Source organism: Theobroma cacao, chromosome 9, assembly GCF_000208745.1.
Source record: "Theobroma cacao cultivar B97-61/B2 chromosome 9, Criollo_cocoa_genome_V2, whole genome shotgun sequence".
In the NCBI taxonomy this organism is placed as follows: domain Eukaryota; kingdom Viridiplantae; phylum Streptophyta; class Magnoliopsida; order Malvales; family Malvaceae; genus Theobroma; species Theobroma cacao.
This window is the reverse complement of record NC_030858.1, coordinates 8,345,357-8,359,694: the sequence shown is the minus strand read 5'-3', so window position 1 is coordinate 8,359,694 and position 14,338 is coordinate 8,345,357. Positions and strand designations below refer to the sequence as shown.

At 35.3% G+C, this 14,338-nt stretch overlaps 2 protein-coding genes across 2 annotated transcripts; one reads left to right on the top strand and one right to left on the bottom strand.

The window, feature by feature from the left end:
• Nucleotides 2,663-9,348, top strand: LOC18588938 (cyclin-A2-2). The gene is made up of 12 exons (XM_007013686.2): nucleotides 2,663-2,838; nucleotides 3,937-4,297; nucleotides 4,578-4,866; nucleotides 5,292-5,419; nucleotides 5,801-5,893; nucleotides 6,306-6,439; nucleotides 6,746-6,821; nucleotides 7,817-7,893; nucleotides 7,982-8,015; nucleotides 8,122-8,271; nucleotides 8,385-8,519; nucleotides 8,824-9,348. The coding sequence occupies exons 2-12, from the start codon at nucleotides 3,968-3,970 to the stop codon at nucleotides 8,881-8,883; spliced, it is 1,506 nt and encodes a 501-aa protein (XP_007013748.2). The 5' UTR covers nucleotides 2,663-2,838; nucleotides 3,937-3,967; the 3' UTR covers nucleotides 8,884-9,348.
• Nucleotides 10,109-14,183, bottom strand: LOC18588937 (serine/threonine protein phosphatase 2A 57 kDa regulatory subunit B' iota isoform). Its single transcript, XM_018127679.1, has 2 exons — nucleotides 12,255-14,183; nucleotides 10,109-10,735 (listed from the first exon to the last, which is right to left on the bottom strand). Exons 1-2 carry the CDS (start codon nucleotides 13,407-13,409, stop codon nucleotides 10,379-10,381), a joined length of 1,512 nt encoding a protein of 503 aa, XP_017983168.1. The 5' UTR covers nucleotides 13,410-14,183; the 3' UTR covers nucleotides 10,109-10,378.

The window sequence follows — 14,338 nt, the reverse complement described above, 5'->3', positions numbered from 1 at the left end:
AAGAACCCCATGTTTTGGCCTTTTATGTGGCTCCCGTTACAACAGTTTCTTTGTTAATTTTTGAATTGCTAGTCACATGAGTCATAAATGAGTTTCATAAGTAGAAATAATGAATTATGAGTCCATACATATTGACTCCAAAATACGTGACAATAGCTGGATTGAAAATTAAGAGCCAATTGCAAAAGTTGTTGAGAGCCAATTTTGATCTAATTATGAGTCCCACCTGCCCTACAGGCACACAGTAATGGACCGAAAGCAAAAGCTTCAATGTAAAACAGGAGAACACAACTTTCATCAATTTGTTGCTACCCTTTTTGTTTACACAGTAGTGGCAATGATTTTCGAACAGAAATGGATGGCAGGAGGTTGGGTGGGGGAAGGCAATTGTAGGAGCGGGGACCATTGCCTCTACGTTTTCTCCTCCTGGTAAAATTAGCTGTAAAAAGTCTTACTTCAGATTTCCACTTTGCAGCATGCCAAATTCTGCCAAGGTTCATCATTGTTGCGACTGTAGTAGTTTTAAAGTTCAAATGATTAACTCTTTTGGAATTAAAATCCCATTGTTGTTATTATAGTCAACTGCTATTCATTCACCGAACATTTTGCACTTCGGGTTCAATGCATTAATAATATTAATAATACAAAAAAAAAGGATAGTATCATATTTGACCCTTAAAATATATAAAATATTTAATATAATATTTGTACTATAAAATAAGCAACATGATACTTGAATTTTCATTTTGTTAATTAAATTAAAATACTTCATGGTCTAATTTGGTTAACAAAATTCAATTATGTCTAATATTCAATCAAAACATATCATCTATCTAAAGCGTTTCATACATTACTACCTCTTATTTGAAATTGATTCAAATTTAATTATGTTTCATCAAATTCGTTTAATCGTGTTTAGATGTCCAGAAAAAAAAGTCCGAGTATCACATTGTAGTATATATTTTTTAGAACAAATATTACATTAAATAATATTGTATACTCTAGGGTGAAATATGTAATTATCCCGTAAAACAACTTGGATTGGATTATGTAAGCAGCTGGGCGCTCCTCTAGGCCCCAGGCGCACCCCTTTCTGCCCACTTTGTCAAGATTGTGAAGTAAATGCAACTTTCTCTTCTCCCCTCAAATGAAAAGAATTAAAGAAAAGAAAAGTTACTGTGTTTTCAAAGGAATCCCTCAGGTAATAAGCAAGATCATGGGGATTTAATTGTCATTTGGACTCTGCACGTGTTTTCCCTCTTTCATGTATAGCACAACATTCAACAATGAACTCCCTCATTCTAATCACTAATTACGATTATGATATACAATAATTATCATAAAATTAATATTATATATATATGTTATTTACTTGGCAATAATCTTTGCTTGGATCGATAAAAAGGAATAAGCTTTCAAGTTTAAATCTTTGAAATATTTCCATATATTTAAACTAATAGCACAAAATTATCATAAAACTCAAGCTTTTCTAAATGTTATTGTCAAATCTAGACATGCTAATGCTTTAAAGTTAAAATAATATGCCTGTATTAATGTTAGTTATGCCTGTTAATTGCACTTAAAACTTGTAAGTGCGTGGTTACCGTGTTAAAGTTTCAATGATAATTTTAAATTTTATGAAGTTGATACATTTTTACAAGTGTTTTAACTTTGTTACTTATTCTAAATTTGATTACATTGTAGGAGTTTAAATAATGAAATTAATGATTATTTTTATTGTTTGTAATTGAGCATTTATTCAATAGTTACGTCCAAAAATATCTCTTTTTTTTAAATTAAAAAAAAGTCTTTTCATTATTAAACAAGTTAATGATTGAGAAAAATTTTCCACTTTTTATGATAATATCAACAAAAGTGTAACAAAAATAAAATGAGCAATTTAAAAGTAGTGTTAACATTAATAAATGGGAATAATTTTATATTTGTTTTTGCAAATATATTTAATTTTATACTATATTGATTAAATAAAATTGGTAGTAATATTTTTATTGCCCAGCCGGCTGGTACATTCTGGATTTGTCTTGAGACAAACGAAACTTCCATGCACAAGTACAAGCGCCAATAACCTTTCCATGTTTAGCTTTTAGTATTTGTTTTGTATCTTTGTATTTACCTAAAAAAGAAATTACTTTGTAAGACATTTTTGAATTTGAAAAGCTTTACGTTCTACAAATTATTATCAAAGAATTTGCGTCCAAAATTCATTTAATCGCTTTCGTATATAAATTTTATCGAAAGTATACTCTGCTTAGTAGCTTTCGCAGTCTTTTCCTGCTGAAAAGATTTTGTTGGAAACATTAGTTGAACAGTAATTGTTCCCTTTTTCATTCAATAGAAAAAACAGTAATAAAAACATTTTCTATTTCATCAATCTTTGTAAATGGTAATGCCCTTCTCGAAATTGCGTGGCGGAATATGATTGGGAAGTACGAACCAGATTTCATTTTTTATTTTAAACCACCCGACAGGAGCAAAACTCAAAAATATAAACAACACATGGTCAAAAGGAAAAGCGTCGAAAAAACCATTGGGTGTGGAAGGAGACAGAAAAGCGAGAAGTGGAAATAACAAAAAATATTTTTAAGAAGTTCAAACTGTAGCACCGTCCCGCTCACGCAGTCACGCTCCTCCCTCCTGCCTTATATCACCACTCGACACTCTTTCAAGCCACAGTTCACTCACTCTCGCTCTCTCTCTCGCTTTTTCTCTTTCTCTGAGAGAATCGAAAAGGGAAAAAAGCCAAAGAACGGAGAACAAATTTGTTTCTAGAGCTCTCCAGACCTCTCCATTCGCCGTCTCGGAGCTCGCCAAAGAACAGTAAGCTCGCCTCCATCTCTGTCCTGTTTTTTTTATTATTATTTTTAAAAAAATTTAATCGCAGCTCTAGGTATTTGCATTTGATTATTTTTGGTTAATGCTGGTTTTCGAATCGGTGGAGTTCGAGAGTTTCATTTTGCAGATCTGTGATAGAGCTTTTTTTTCCTTTTCTTTCCAATATTTTTGCACATTTTTTCTCTAATTTTTTTTTCAAGCTATGTTTCGTTTTATTATATATATTGAAATTCAATCAAATTTTTAAGCGCATTACGTATTTTTTATGAATCTGAAGGTTCTTTTCAATTATTTTTTAGCAAATATGATAGACTCTTGGTCTTTCTGTTTCTGTTTTTTGTTTTTGCTTGCTTTAGCTCGGATATGAATAGAAGAATTTTTTGAACTTTAAGTCTAAAATACATTAAAACTATTTAGGAATTAAGGTTTTTCTTTTTTGGTTTCTGTTTTTTTCATAAAGATATTGAAGGACTTGAACAACAGATAGAATCCTCTGTTTGGCCTTGGCTAACTCAGAGAATAGCTTAACAAGAAAACAGAAAAATCAACTCTCTGAATTTTTATCATATATTGAGACAATGTGAATTTTTAAACAGCACCGCCATTTCTAAATTTAAAATTTGGAGTGATTCATTCTTCTATCAGGGTATTTATATATTTATTACTGCTAGTGCTGAAGTTAGTGCATTGATGTGGAGAGAGGTTGTAGCTTATATCACAAATCAAAATTCCCATGCCAAAGTTCCCTACGAGACATTCAACTGTTAGAATTTAGACTTTGATTTGGACTTTGCACATCTAAGATTCAAATTTTTGAAGATGGTGAGCTATGTCTGAAGACTCAATAGGTCATCATATATATCAAAATATAGATTCTAGTGTCAAATACAAGGGATAATTTATGCATGAGGCTAAAGTTTCTTGGGTCAATAAATTTTTCATAATGTAGTAGAAATTAGAAATATCAGATAATATTTATACAGTTGGAGGATTGATTGACGTCATAGGGTTTTTTTTTTAAGTTATAGTTTAATGTGTTCTTTCTTCTGACTACTTGACAATGATTTGGTGTTAGAAATGCAGGTTCAATGAAAATGTTTTCAATTTAATTATCATGCATTGTTCTTACAAAAGGCAAGCAAGTATGAATAAAGAAAATGAACCAAATGAAAAAGTTGAAGAGCCTATAGGACGAATTACACGAGCACGGTCTAAAGCCCTGGGGGCAGCAGGAGGAATATGCTCCTCCTCAAAACCATCCTTCAAACAGGACCAAAAACGCGTTCTTCGAGGGAACTCAAAAAGAGCAGCATCAGATGAGAACAAAGCTTCTGTGACTGCCACTGTCGGCCTTCAGCCTAAAAGAAGGGCAGTGCTTAAAGATGTGACTATTGTCTGCGCAGAAAGTTTGTACATGGACCGCATAAATGCAAAAAAAATTCAGGTGAGAACATCAATTTCTTTATTTTTTTTTTTTTGTCATGAAGTTCAGTCTGAAAATTTCCAGTTTACCAAATATAATATACTAATAACATCCGTTCAGGAACTTCATGCTTGTTTAATTTACTATGACCCAAATAAACAACTTAGAAGATGAAGTTCTTCCTGATAGAGGTCATAAATGCAGGGATGACATTTGCTTCTGTTATTCTCCTAGCACCAAAATATCCTTTCTTACTAAATAATCTAAACTAAGAGTTTTGGTTCATATTGCTGGTTGACAGACCACCAAGCAGACTATTAGAGACCCTAGGGAGAATAAGAAAGATATGGTTGAAGATATCTCCGTGGAAATCCCATTAGTCGAAGAGGATGTTAAAACAAAGTTAGCCGAAGACTTATCAAAAATAAGGATGGTGGAAACACAAGAAAACACTTTACCCAAAATACTGGAAGAAAGGGAACAAGCGGAACCTATGTGTCCTGGTGCAAGAGAATGTCCTGTAGCAGATCCAATGCCTCCAATACAGCCTTCAAGAATACCTGTTGGACTTCAAAGCCATCAAGAAAAAGGTTTGTGCTATGTTTAAAATCATACAAGTAATGACATGCCTCTGTTTAAAATCCTTTAGTCAGCTGTCTAAGAAATGGCATTCCTCTTTCAGAAGGTTAAGTTGCGAACGCTACTGCAAGGTTAACAGGCAATGAGATACTGCACAATATTACTATTCTGGTTTTTGACAAAAATTTTTGTTACTTTTAAGTCCATATCTGTTTATGGAACCTTATTATGAAAATTGGGCATTTTGTGGGTTTCATTTTTAAGATAGATAATCACTAAATTAACTGATTAATAATATTCTAGTATTGACTGAAGTAGATAATGTCATTGATGTTTTGGCTGTGTAGAATATGACAAAGTTTCAGGAAGAAGATTGGCACTTAGCTTTTAAATATACTGCTTGTAAATTAATGTTGGGTTTGATTGAATAATGCAGAAGAAAATGAGGTTTGCAAGAAACTAGGAGCCTCAGAAGGTGTTGTGGATATTGATTCAAACCTAAAAGATCCTCAACTGTGTGGCTTATATGCTCCAGACATATACAATAATATACGTGTTACTGAGGTTGGTGGTGCAATTTTCATTCACTTAATGCCAATAGCATTGTCATAGTTTTTCATAAGAGCACTCTAGTTTCATACTGATCACTATTCAATATTATTTTCAGTAAATTTTAATTTGATGATGCTGCTACTTTTTTTGTTTTTCCATCTTTAAAAAGTAGAATATGAAAGACATGTTAAGTATACTATTATCAGATTTAATATTCTCTTGTTAGAAATATCAGGGTTCTTTTGGTTTTACTGAAATACTTGTTCATTCCTTTTTGATTTTTGAGAACACTGTTATATCTGTTTTTACAAAGAAGAATGTCTCTTAGCTTGTAAGTTTTGCTCTATCAACAACATAATTGATGCTTATTTCATGAGATTGTCCTCTCCGCAGCTTAACCAAAGACCTTCAACTAATTATATGGGACAATTGCAGCGGGATATTACTCCAAGCATGCGAGGAATCTTGATTGACTGGCTAGTGGAGGTAAGTCAATGCAGTTAAGTTATATAAACCCAAATAGTTACTTGCGTCTCCACCTTGAATGCAGGACAAGACATTGCAAAGGCTGTTTGTTTGTCCCTAGTAGAAGATATTATTATGCAATCTCATTTTCTTGCCTATAAGCAGGGACAAAGTCTACTGTTTATTATTCTCTCTCTCTCCCTCTCTCTCCTCCCCCCCCCCCCCCNTCTCTCTCTCCTCCCTCTCTCTCCCCCTACCCCCCCCCCCCAAAAAAAAAAAAATCATATATTTATCGAGTTCTAAATAGAAGGATATTCTGTTTGTACTTGTATTGTATAAAGAGGGTAGCCTTTTTCACTCACTATTGTTAGTATGAGCTAAAATTTAGGCTGTTTGATGTGCTTGCTATTTATAGTTTTTCATCCTGTTACAGGTTTCTGAAGAATATAAGTTAGTCCCAGACACACTTTACCTCACAGTGAGCCTAATTGATCGTTTTCTCTCTCACAACTTTATCGAAAAACAAAGACTCCAGCTACTTGGTGTTGCTTGCATGCTAATTGCCTCGTAAGTTATTTTGTTTGTTTCTGCACTTATTCTTATCAGTAGATAATCACAAACAATAGTAAATGTTGGTCATGATGATGTCAACAACAATAAGGGATCCCTCTTTCTCTCTTTCATGAGCACTCAATTATAGCTCGCATATGCATGCCTGATGCATGCTGATAAATATGGAAAAAGTACCTATATTTGTTGTAGTTCATGTATGCACCAAACTTTTGATTGAATTTGGTGATATTTCTAACATTGGTTATTATTATCTTACTCTTTCACTAAGGATTCTGACTGCTTTCTTATTATGGTTTGAAGAAAGTATGAAGAGATCTGTGCACCTCGAGTGGAAGAATTTTGCTTCATCACTGATAATACCTACACAAGAGGAGAGGTATGATAGTTTAGCTATATACATTGCAGTCAATGACTCTGCTAAAGTTATGACTTTAGCAGAGTCATTGACTTGTGTGTTTGCCATCATTCTAACCTTCTCAATCCATATGCTTTCTAGACTTCTAGGCTTCCCTTGACTCCCATTAAATCAAACCTCTTGACACCCTTTTCAGCCCTTTAGTTTTTTAGTGCACAATCAAAATAATTAGTACTTTCATTATTGGGTGCTGCTTGGATCTTCTTAAATAGATATCATGAAAATCTTTATAGTTCTGTAACTTTTGGTCATTTGCATTGAAGTTCAAACTATAAGGGTTGCATGATGGATGAAATTTGCCAAATTGACACTGTATTTCAGCTGAAAGAAATAGTAGAATAACTTGTGACTTACTAAGGAAACAGCATAAGTAAAGCCAAACTAAAAGAGTAACTTTTGCATAGCTGACCTCATGTGAGATAACAATTATCCTGACAATAAAATCTTACTACAAAATTAAGCAAATTGCTTAGGATTTTTGTTTATTAAGCAACCACATGTAGCTTCTCATTCACAAAGAAAATCCTTGTTTCCAATGCAGAATCAGAGGCAATTTGAATACCTCATTGTACATTATGTTCCTGAGTTACAGGGATAGAAAATTTTAGTTTGCTAAAGTTTTTTCATAACAAGGTGAAACTTAATAATGAATACTCCCAGAGGAACTGGCCTTAATGAAAAGCTAACTACTTGTGAGGTCTATTCCTCATGTAAGTTTCACTCTATATGGCCTCCTTGCTAATTCTGCCTAACTCTCAACACATTTGTTAGTCACAATAACACTTTGATTGATTCATGATGTTAAAAATCAAAGCCAACTCTGGTCGATAGTTTGGATTGAGTTTTTCCAAAGTACTTGATAAGGAATTTGCCAACATTATGAAATCCCCTTTGAGACAATAATGTTCGTTAACATGTGCCGTTATACAAGGTTCCTGATTCTAGTTGCATGACAGGTGTTGAAAATGGAGAGCAAAGTTCTGAATTTCTTGTGCTTTCAGTTATCTGTTCCAACCACAAAATCATTCCTCAGGTAATTGACACCATCTTCTAAACTATGCTTTAAAAGCCATCAAATAGTCAAGTAACTAATCATTTGACACCTAATTTTTGTTTCTCAGGAGATTCATTCAAGCAGCACAAGCAACTTATAAGGTACTTCATCTCAGAATCACTGTCTACATTTTTCTATAAAATCAATTCAATATTAAAAAAAAAAAAAAAAAAAACTGATTTGCACTTCAATTACCTTGATGTACAGGTTCCTTGTATGGAACTGGAGTTCTTGGCAAATTATTTAGCAGAGCTGACTCTTGTTGAGTACAATTTCTTAAAGTTGTTACCTTCGCTTATTGCTGCATCTGCTGTATTCCTTGCCAGATGGACACTAAATCAATCAGACCATCCATGGGTCTGTAATCCTTGCACCTCCCCCTTCAATTTCGCATTTTCTTTTCTGTTCTTTTTTTTTTATATAATTAGAAACTATCTCTGAAGGATGCATTTCCCATATGATTTTAGCAGAATCCAACCCTGGAGCATTATACTAGTTTTAAGGCATCAGAGCTAAAAACTACAGTACTTGCACTGGAAGACTTGCAGCTCAACACTAATGGTTGCTCCCTGAATGCTATACGTGAGAAGTACAGACAACAGAAGGTAAATTATAGATTGATATAACAGTCGCTTCTTAGCATTTTAAGACCAATTTAACTAAATAACATATTCCCATGACACCAACAAAATAGACTTAAGACACGAGGGCCTATCTGACAGACAGCTACATGCCTTTGTGTCTTTGAGTATATGACTCAATGATATCTCTTGCTTAAAAAGTTAAAGATTGAATCTCTCTTTTTGGGAGTTAAAAAAAAAAAAGAAGGCTTGGTAATGGATTCATGTTTGAAAGACAGGAGTTTCTGATAAAACTGATTTTTCCTTTTGCTTTCTGTTGCCATCATAGTTCAAATGCGTAGCAACGAGGACAGCCCCAGAAAGTGTTGTATCACTTTTCTCAAGATGAAGGGAAAGCTGATTTGTCTTCTACACCATGACAGTCCATGTCCATTCCCCTGCTCGGACAATGAATCTGATTCCCAAATCTTAAAAAGGTTTTTACATTTTTAGTTATTTCTAATCTTTTTCTCTTCTTTTTCCTTTTAAATTGTCCCATTCAATCTTCTTCTATCATTGTTGTAACATGTTGTCAGGTTCTGGTGCTCCCAGACCAACTTCACTGTAACCTTGTAATCACATTTTAGACCGTCGATGGTACATCATGCCTCAGAGGCAGAAAATAATCTTTTAGAACTTCCTTTTTCCGATGGGAATTGGGAAGTCCTAACCACCACAACTAGAATTTTTTTTTATTGGCTAGGTTGCAAATTTGTACTTAATTTCAACGTGACTCTTTGTATGTAAGACTCCAAAAATAAAAAAAAAACAAGAAAAAAAGAGAAAAAAGAATGGTTTCTTTTCCCATCTCCAATGCTTTTTGACTTGTTTCTTCTAAATGGTAATCCGTTGTTTTTGGGTCAAATCTTGAATTGTAATCCACGTTTCCTTCTTTGATCGAAAAGCAGAAAATGGATTCCACGTTTCAACTAACCCTCACCTTCCTAGATGTTAACTAATTACAATACGCATACAGACTCACCGCTAATTAAAACCTAAATGATGAGTTAGAAAGGTCCATCTCGTGATGCGTGTGGGTTACGGTTCATTCTAAAATTGTTGTTTAAAGATAAAAAGACGGGAATGGCTCTGAGGGTACTGGGGAGTAAAGAGTGGATGATAGCCCATCTAATACTATTGTATGTCAGGATTAGAAAAGGAATCTAAGAATCGATGGGCATGGGCTGGACCTCAGCTGTGTTTTCAACGTCAAGTGTTATCATCCTCAACCAAAAACATAAAACCAAGAGAAACAAGACAAAATGATTTTTCAGGAACCGTCAGTGTCTGAAACTATAGCCACAAGGCCCCGTCTTGTTGGCTTTGCGACCCGACAACAGCCACTTGATTGATGTCTATGACGGTGAAGCAAAGGGAGGAATGAATCAAATGAGTTATAATCATTCAAGCAGGTGAGGGTTTGGTTTTATTTCCTTGAAACAGCAACATTTGATTTAGCCTCTCAACTTTATGGATACTATATTAAGCTGATGCCAATGCTACGCATGAGCCAAACTTTGAAGAAAAATACTGTTACAAGAAGGTGGTGGAGTTGTGCGTGAGAGAGAGAGAGAGAGAGTAAACAAAATTAGCTGATACAGAAACTTGTATAATCCACTGCATGGCCCTTCCCATAACCTTTCCCAGGAAGCAATTAACATCCCACACAGTAGCATTTGGAGAATACAGAAAACAAGTTACAAGAAACGGCTGCCAATGGAACATCCAAAAAAATCCCACCACCCCCTAACAGCAGCCATTTGCATACATTTTCCCATCATTATAAAAGGTGGGGAAGAGGAAAAATCCAAAACCTTGGGACAACAACAACTCAGGAAAGCCACTTAACAGGCGATTGATGTTGCCAAAGGAGTTACCAGAACAGCAGTATTTCCAGTTATTGGCTGGAGACTGGCTGCATTTTCTAGCCGCTCCCATGCTTCCTTTCGTTTCTCGGCTAATATGCTTAGCTTTGCCTCTTCCTCCTTAAAGTGAGTATGGCAGGACATAAACAGTACATCATCCATCTCCATGAAAATCTTTCTGACATTAAGAGTTAAGTTAAGCACTGCTTGGTTCCAATGGTTCTGGGCATTCTTTTCTAAGAATGGAAGTATGACGGGCAAAATCACATGCCGATTATGCGCAATTAAGTTTACAATTTGATCATTATTCCAAAAGAAAAGTGCCCTTTCAGCCACCTGAAACAAGCAGATTAATCAAAATAAAACTTATAATCATCTTTCCAAATCTCAGTTTAATTAGATCAATTAAGTGAAATCACTGATATCTCATGATGAATACAATAACCATACAAGGAATGGAGGCCAAGAAAAGCATCTTTTAGAATAAGAAAAAGAAAACAAAGAGAGAACAAAAAAAAGGCATCACCCAACTAAAACAACAGTTAAACACTGGACCTGGGAAGAAGCTTGTGGCATTTAGTCCACTACAAAAATCCTCCAAGGTGAGGGCAGCCTTTCTTTGCAGTAAATTTACATCCTTATTGTAAAATGTGGAAATTTACTCTAGCCAAGAGTTAAGAGATATCAACTAGCTCCATGACTTCAACTAAACAAAGACATGTTGGCACTTCACTTCTTTCACTTCGTTTAAGTCAATAATACAAGCAGCAAGTCAACAACAAAGGGCTGAAAACGAGTAAAAAGGTATCACCACCTCAAAAGTGTAGAGCAAAGATCAAAGTTATGTTTTAAACAAAGAAATTTGCAGTTCATGACTGAAACTGAATACCGTTTAAAACCATCTCAGTTCAGACAAGGTTCCCATGAAGTGACAGAATCTTAAACACAAAATGGTTGCAAAGGAAACATTGACAATTTGCTTCATGTCCACAAAAGAGATGAGCCATGCGTATTGTCATTAAAGCCAACCAGAAGGCTACCAACCCCCATTAACACAGTTGATATAGAACTTCTAGTCAATAATTGTTTGGTTGGTTGCATTAGATAGACAACTCTATTGTTGCAAAATAAAGACAACTAGCTTACAGCTTGTGAGATACAATGTTTACTAACTTTCAAGTCGAATATTTATAACCTAAGACTCTGGCATTAATAGCTGAAGATTTAACAGCAAAACCATAACATTTGCAACCTTCGTTAAGACATCAGGAAGTCCCCCACAAACCGAGGCCAGAGGCTGTCAACCCCCAGTTTAGACATTATATAAGTCAACAAATCAGGGCCTACCCCCAAGTTGTCCAAAGTTATGCTAACTTCTGGTGTGTGGGCTTAGCTTATTCTAATTTCCATTCCTAGAAAGCAACATTTTCTCCCTGGGCACAATCCATGGCATTATATCAGGTATAGTAAAGGATGGAAAAAAGGCAACATAAGAAGTTGAAATGCACCCAAGCAAGCATTAAAAGCAAATAAATTTAACATGAATAAAAAATCACAGGAAACATTTCATACAATTGAAGATAGTCTACTCATTATGTTTCTTAGCAAGTTAAATGATACATCTTTTAAATGCGATATGGTAGAAAGTTTGAAAATGGAAAAGAGTGAAATAGAAGGTGCAGAGCATGACTCAAAATTTGTGAAAAAAGAGAATCCAAGTCAATGCACCACCTTGGAGAAAAGGAAGATAAGAACATACTAAGTATAACATGACTAATTGAAGAAAAGCACACAGGCTATCTTCAGTAAATATGATGTAACAAGAATATACCAAGCTATATGGAAAAAAAAGTACCTGGAAGTGGAAACTGTTGATGCAACAGCCAATCCGCCAGAACAATGGGACCATAACCCTTTGGAATTCCACCATATTAATTGCTTCCAAAATCTCTTCCAACTCACCAAGAAACATCACCTCCTTCTGGCTGTTTGTTATGGGCCAGTACTTCAGCAACCCCCTTATCACAGTACTGGACAACTTTGGCTCCTTCTCAATGAACTGCGTAACACAATAGGACAGTTGTTGAAAGTAAACTCCCAAAGTTTTCGGCTTGTGCAGAGGAATCAGAACCCTCCACAAGAAGATCTTATGCTCCTCCTTCAAAGGCAAAGCAAACCCACTGATTATACTCCCAAAAATCTCCAACAACTCCGCGATCCCATTATGTCTCTCCGTCTCAAATACAAACCGATAGAATATATTGCTTATAGCCTTCCGAATAAACGGCCTATGAACCATAAACTTCCCATAAACCCTGTGCAATATAGTCTTCAAACACTCCCTTTCCCTTGGATCCTCCGAATCAAACAAGTCAAGCAATCTCAAGATAAAGGAATGATCTATATACTTTTTTGCTAGTTTTGCATCAAGACACGAAGAAGTGATAAACTTAAGCAGCAAATCATACACAATTTGCAAATGTGGCCAAGCTGGATCAAACATTGGCTCATCATCATCATTTTCAGCACCATTACTTACACTAGACCGATAATTAGGCGGGAAAACTCTGAACAAGTTCACAGCACACATCCTACACATCGCTAAAATCGCGGGTTCGCTAAATCTAACAGACCCAGATGCCACGAAATCCAACAACTCAAGCAAGGTTTGTCTTTTAACATCTTTTTCAATTGAACTTTTAGCTGGGTCAGTGAAATCGAAAGTTACACAACAAAGGCTAACTTTACTCACGAAAAGATTCATTTTTTCCGAATTCGGCACGTCTTTGAATGGCAACAACGGCTCGATTCCTGCCACGACACTCGCCGGGAAAACGGCTGAGGATGTCCTTTTTGCAGCGCAGGGCCGGACAGAGCCCGAGTTCAAACTGTTGGATCGGTGAGTTTGTGGAGTTGACCCAGCTGTCGTGCATGAGTTTGACCGAGCTAGCTCGGGCGAGTCCGATTTCCCGGATTTTCGTGGGAGCTTACTGAGGAATTGCCTTAGCATTGTAGATTTTTTGAGGGATAAAATTTAAAAACAAAAGGAAACCTTGAACTGAGGACCAAGGGGTCTTAAATTGAAAACAGCCACATTGTCCGGAGAATGATTTGATAAATTAATAAAACGGTTCAGGAAACAAAGAAGGAAAACCTAACCCTATATTTTGTTGATAGATCTGGGACAGACTGGAACGCGTTTAGATCGAAGCCCAAAGCAGAGAAAGAGGTTCTTCAAGAGTGGTGAAAAGGGGAAACCATTTTCAATAACAAACATTTTGCTTCCAAAATTAATAGAAACAATGTTCACAAATATCAATCCAAAACCACAAAACCGCAAAAAAGAAAAAAAAGGAAAAAAAAAGAGGGAGAGAAATAATGTTAGATGATGAATCAGAATCTCATTATTCCTAGAGAAAAGAGGGAATTGATTGCAAAGTTATGTACGAATCTTTGATACTGAAAGAGAAAGATCCACCCTAGAGATTTCTAGAGAAAAAAGTGAGAGAGTGAAAAATGTGTGTTTGGAGAGAGAGAAAGAGAAAGAGAAAAGAAAATAAGGCTAAAGAGAAAGCTTGTCGTCGTCGTCGTCGTCGTCCTTGATTATTTTTTATGGTGGAAATCTAGCTAACTATCAAGGTCGAGTTTTTTTTTTTTTTTTGGAATCTCTGTTGTTGTTGAAGAAAAAGAAAAAGAAGGAAAGAGAATTTATTTTTCTCGGTTGATGAGAAAATTGTGGGATTTTCTCGGAAAATGCAGGCATGCGCCTTTTTTCAAAAAATAAAAAAATAAAAATACATAAAAGAAAGTACAATTATTTTCTTACTTTTGTTTTTGTTTGCTTATGTATGCTCTGGTTTGGTGCACGTTGATAAGATGGTGACACGTGGTGTCAACCGTTGGATCATGATTGGTTCGCTTTGATGACGTTAGTAATTA

Excerpts from the sequence above, each read along its gene's own strand:
- LOC18588937 (XM_018127679.1), bottom strand. The coding sequence starts at position 13,409 with ATGCTAAGGCAATTCCTCAGTAAGCTCCCACGAAAATCCGGGAAATCG. Across the intron at positions 10,736-12,254 it reads TCAACAGTTTCCACTTCCAG|GTGGCTGAAAGGGCACTTTT; the intron begins GTACTTTTTTTT and ends TGCTTGTTTCAG.
- LOC18588938 (XM_007013686.2), top strand. The coding sequence starts at position 3,968 with ATGCATTGTTCTTACAAAAGGCAAGCAAGTATGAATAAAGAAAATGAA. Across the intron at positions 4,298-4,577 it reads TAAATGCAAAAAAAATTCAG|ACCACCAAGCAGACTATTAG; the intron begins GTGAGAACATCA and ends GCTGGTTGACAG. Across the intron at positions 4,867-5,291 it reads TCAAAGCCATCAAGAAAAAG|AAGAAAATGAGGTTTGCAAG; the intron begins GTTTGTGCTATG and ends TGAATAATGCAG.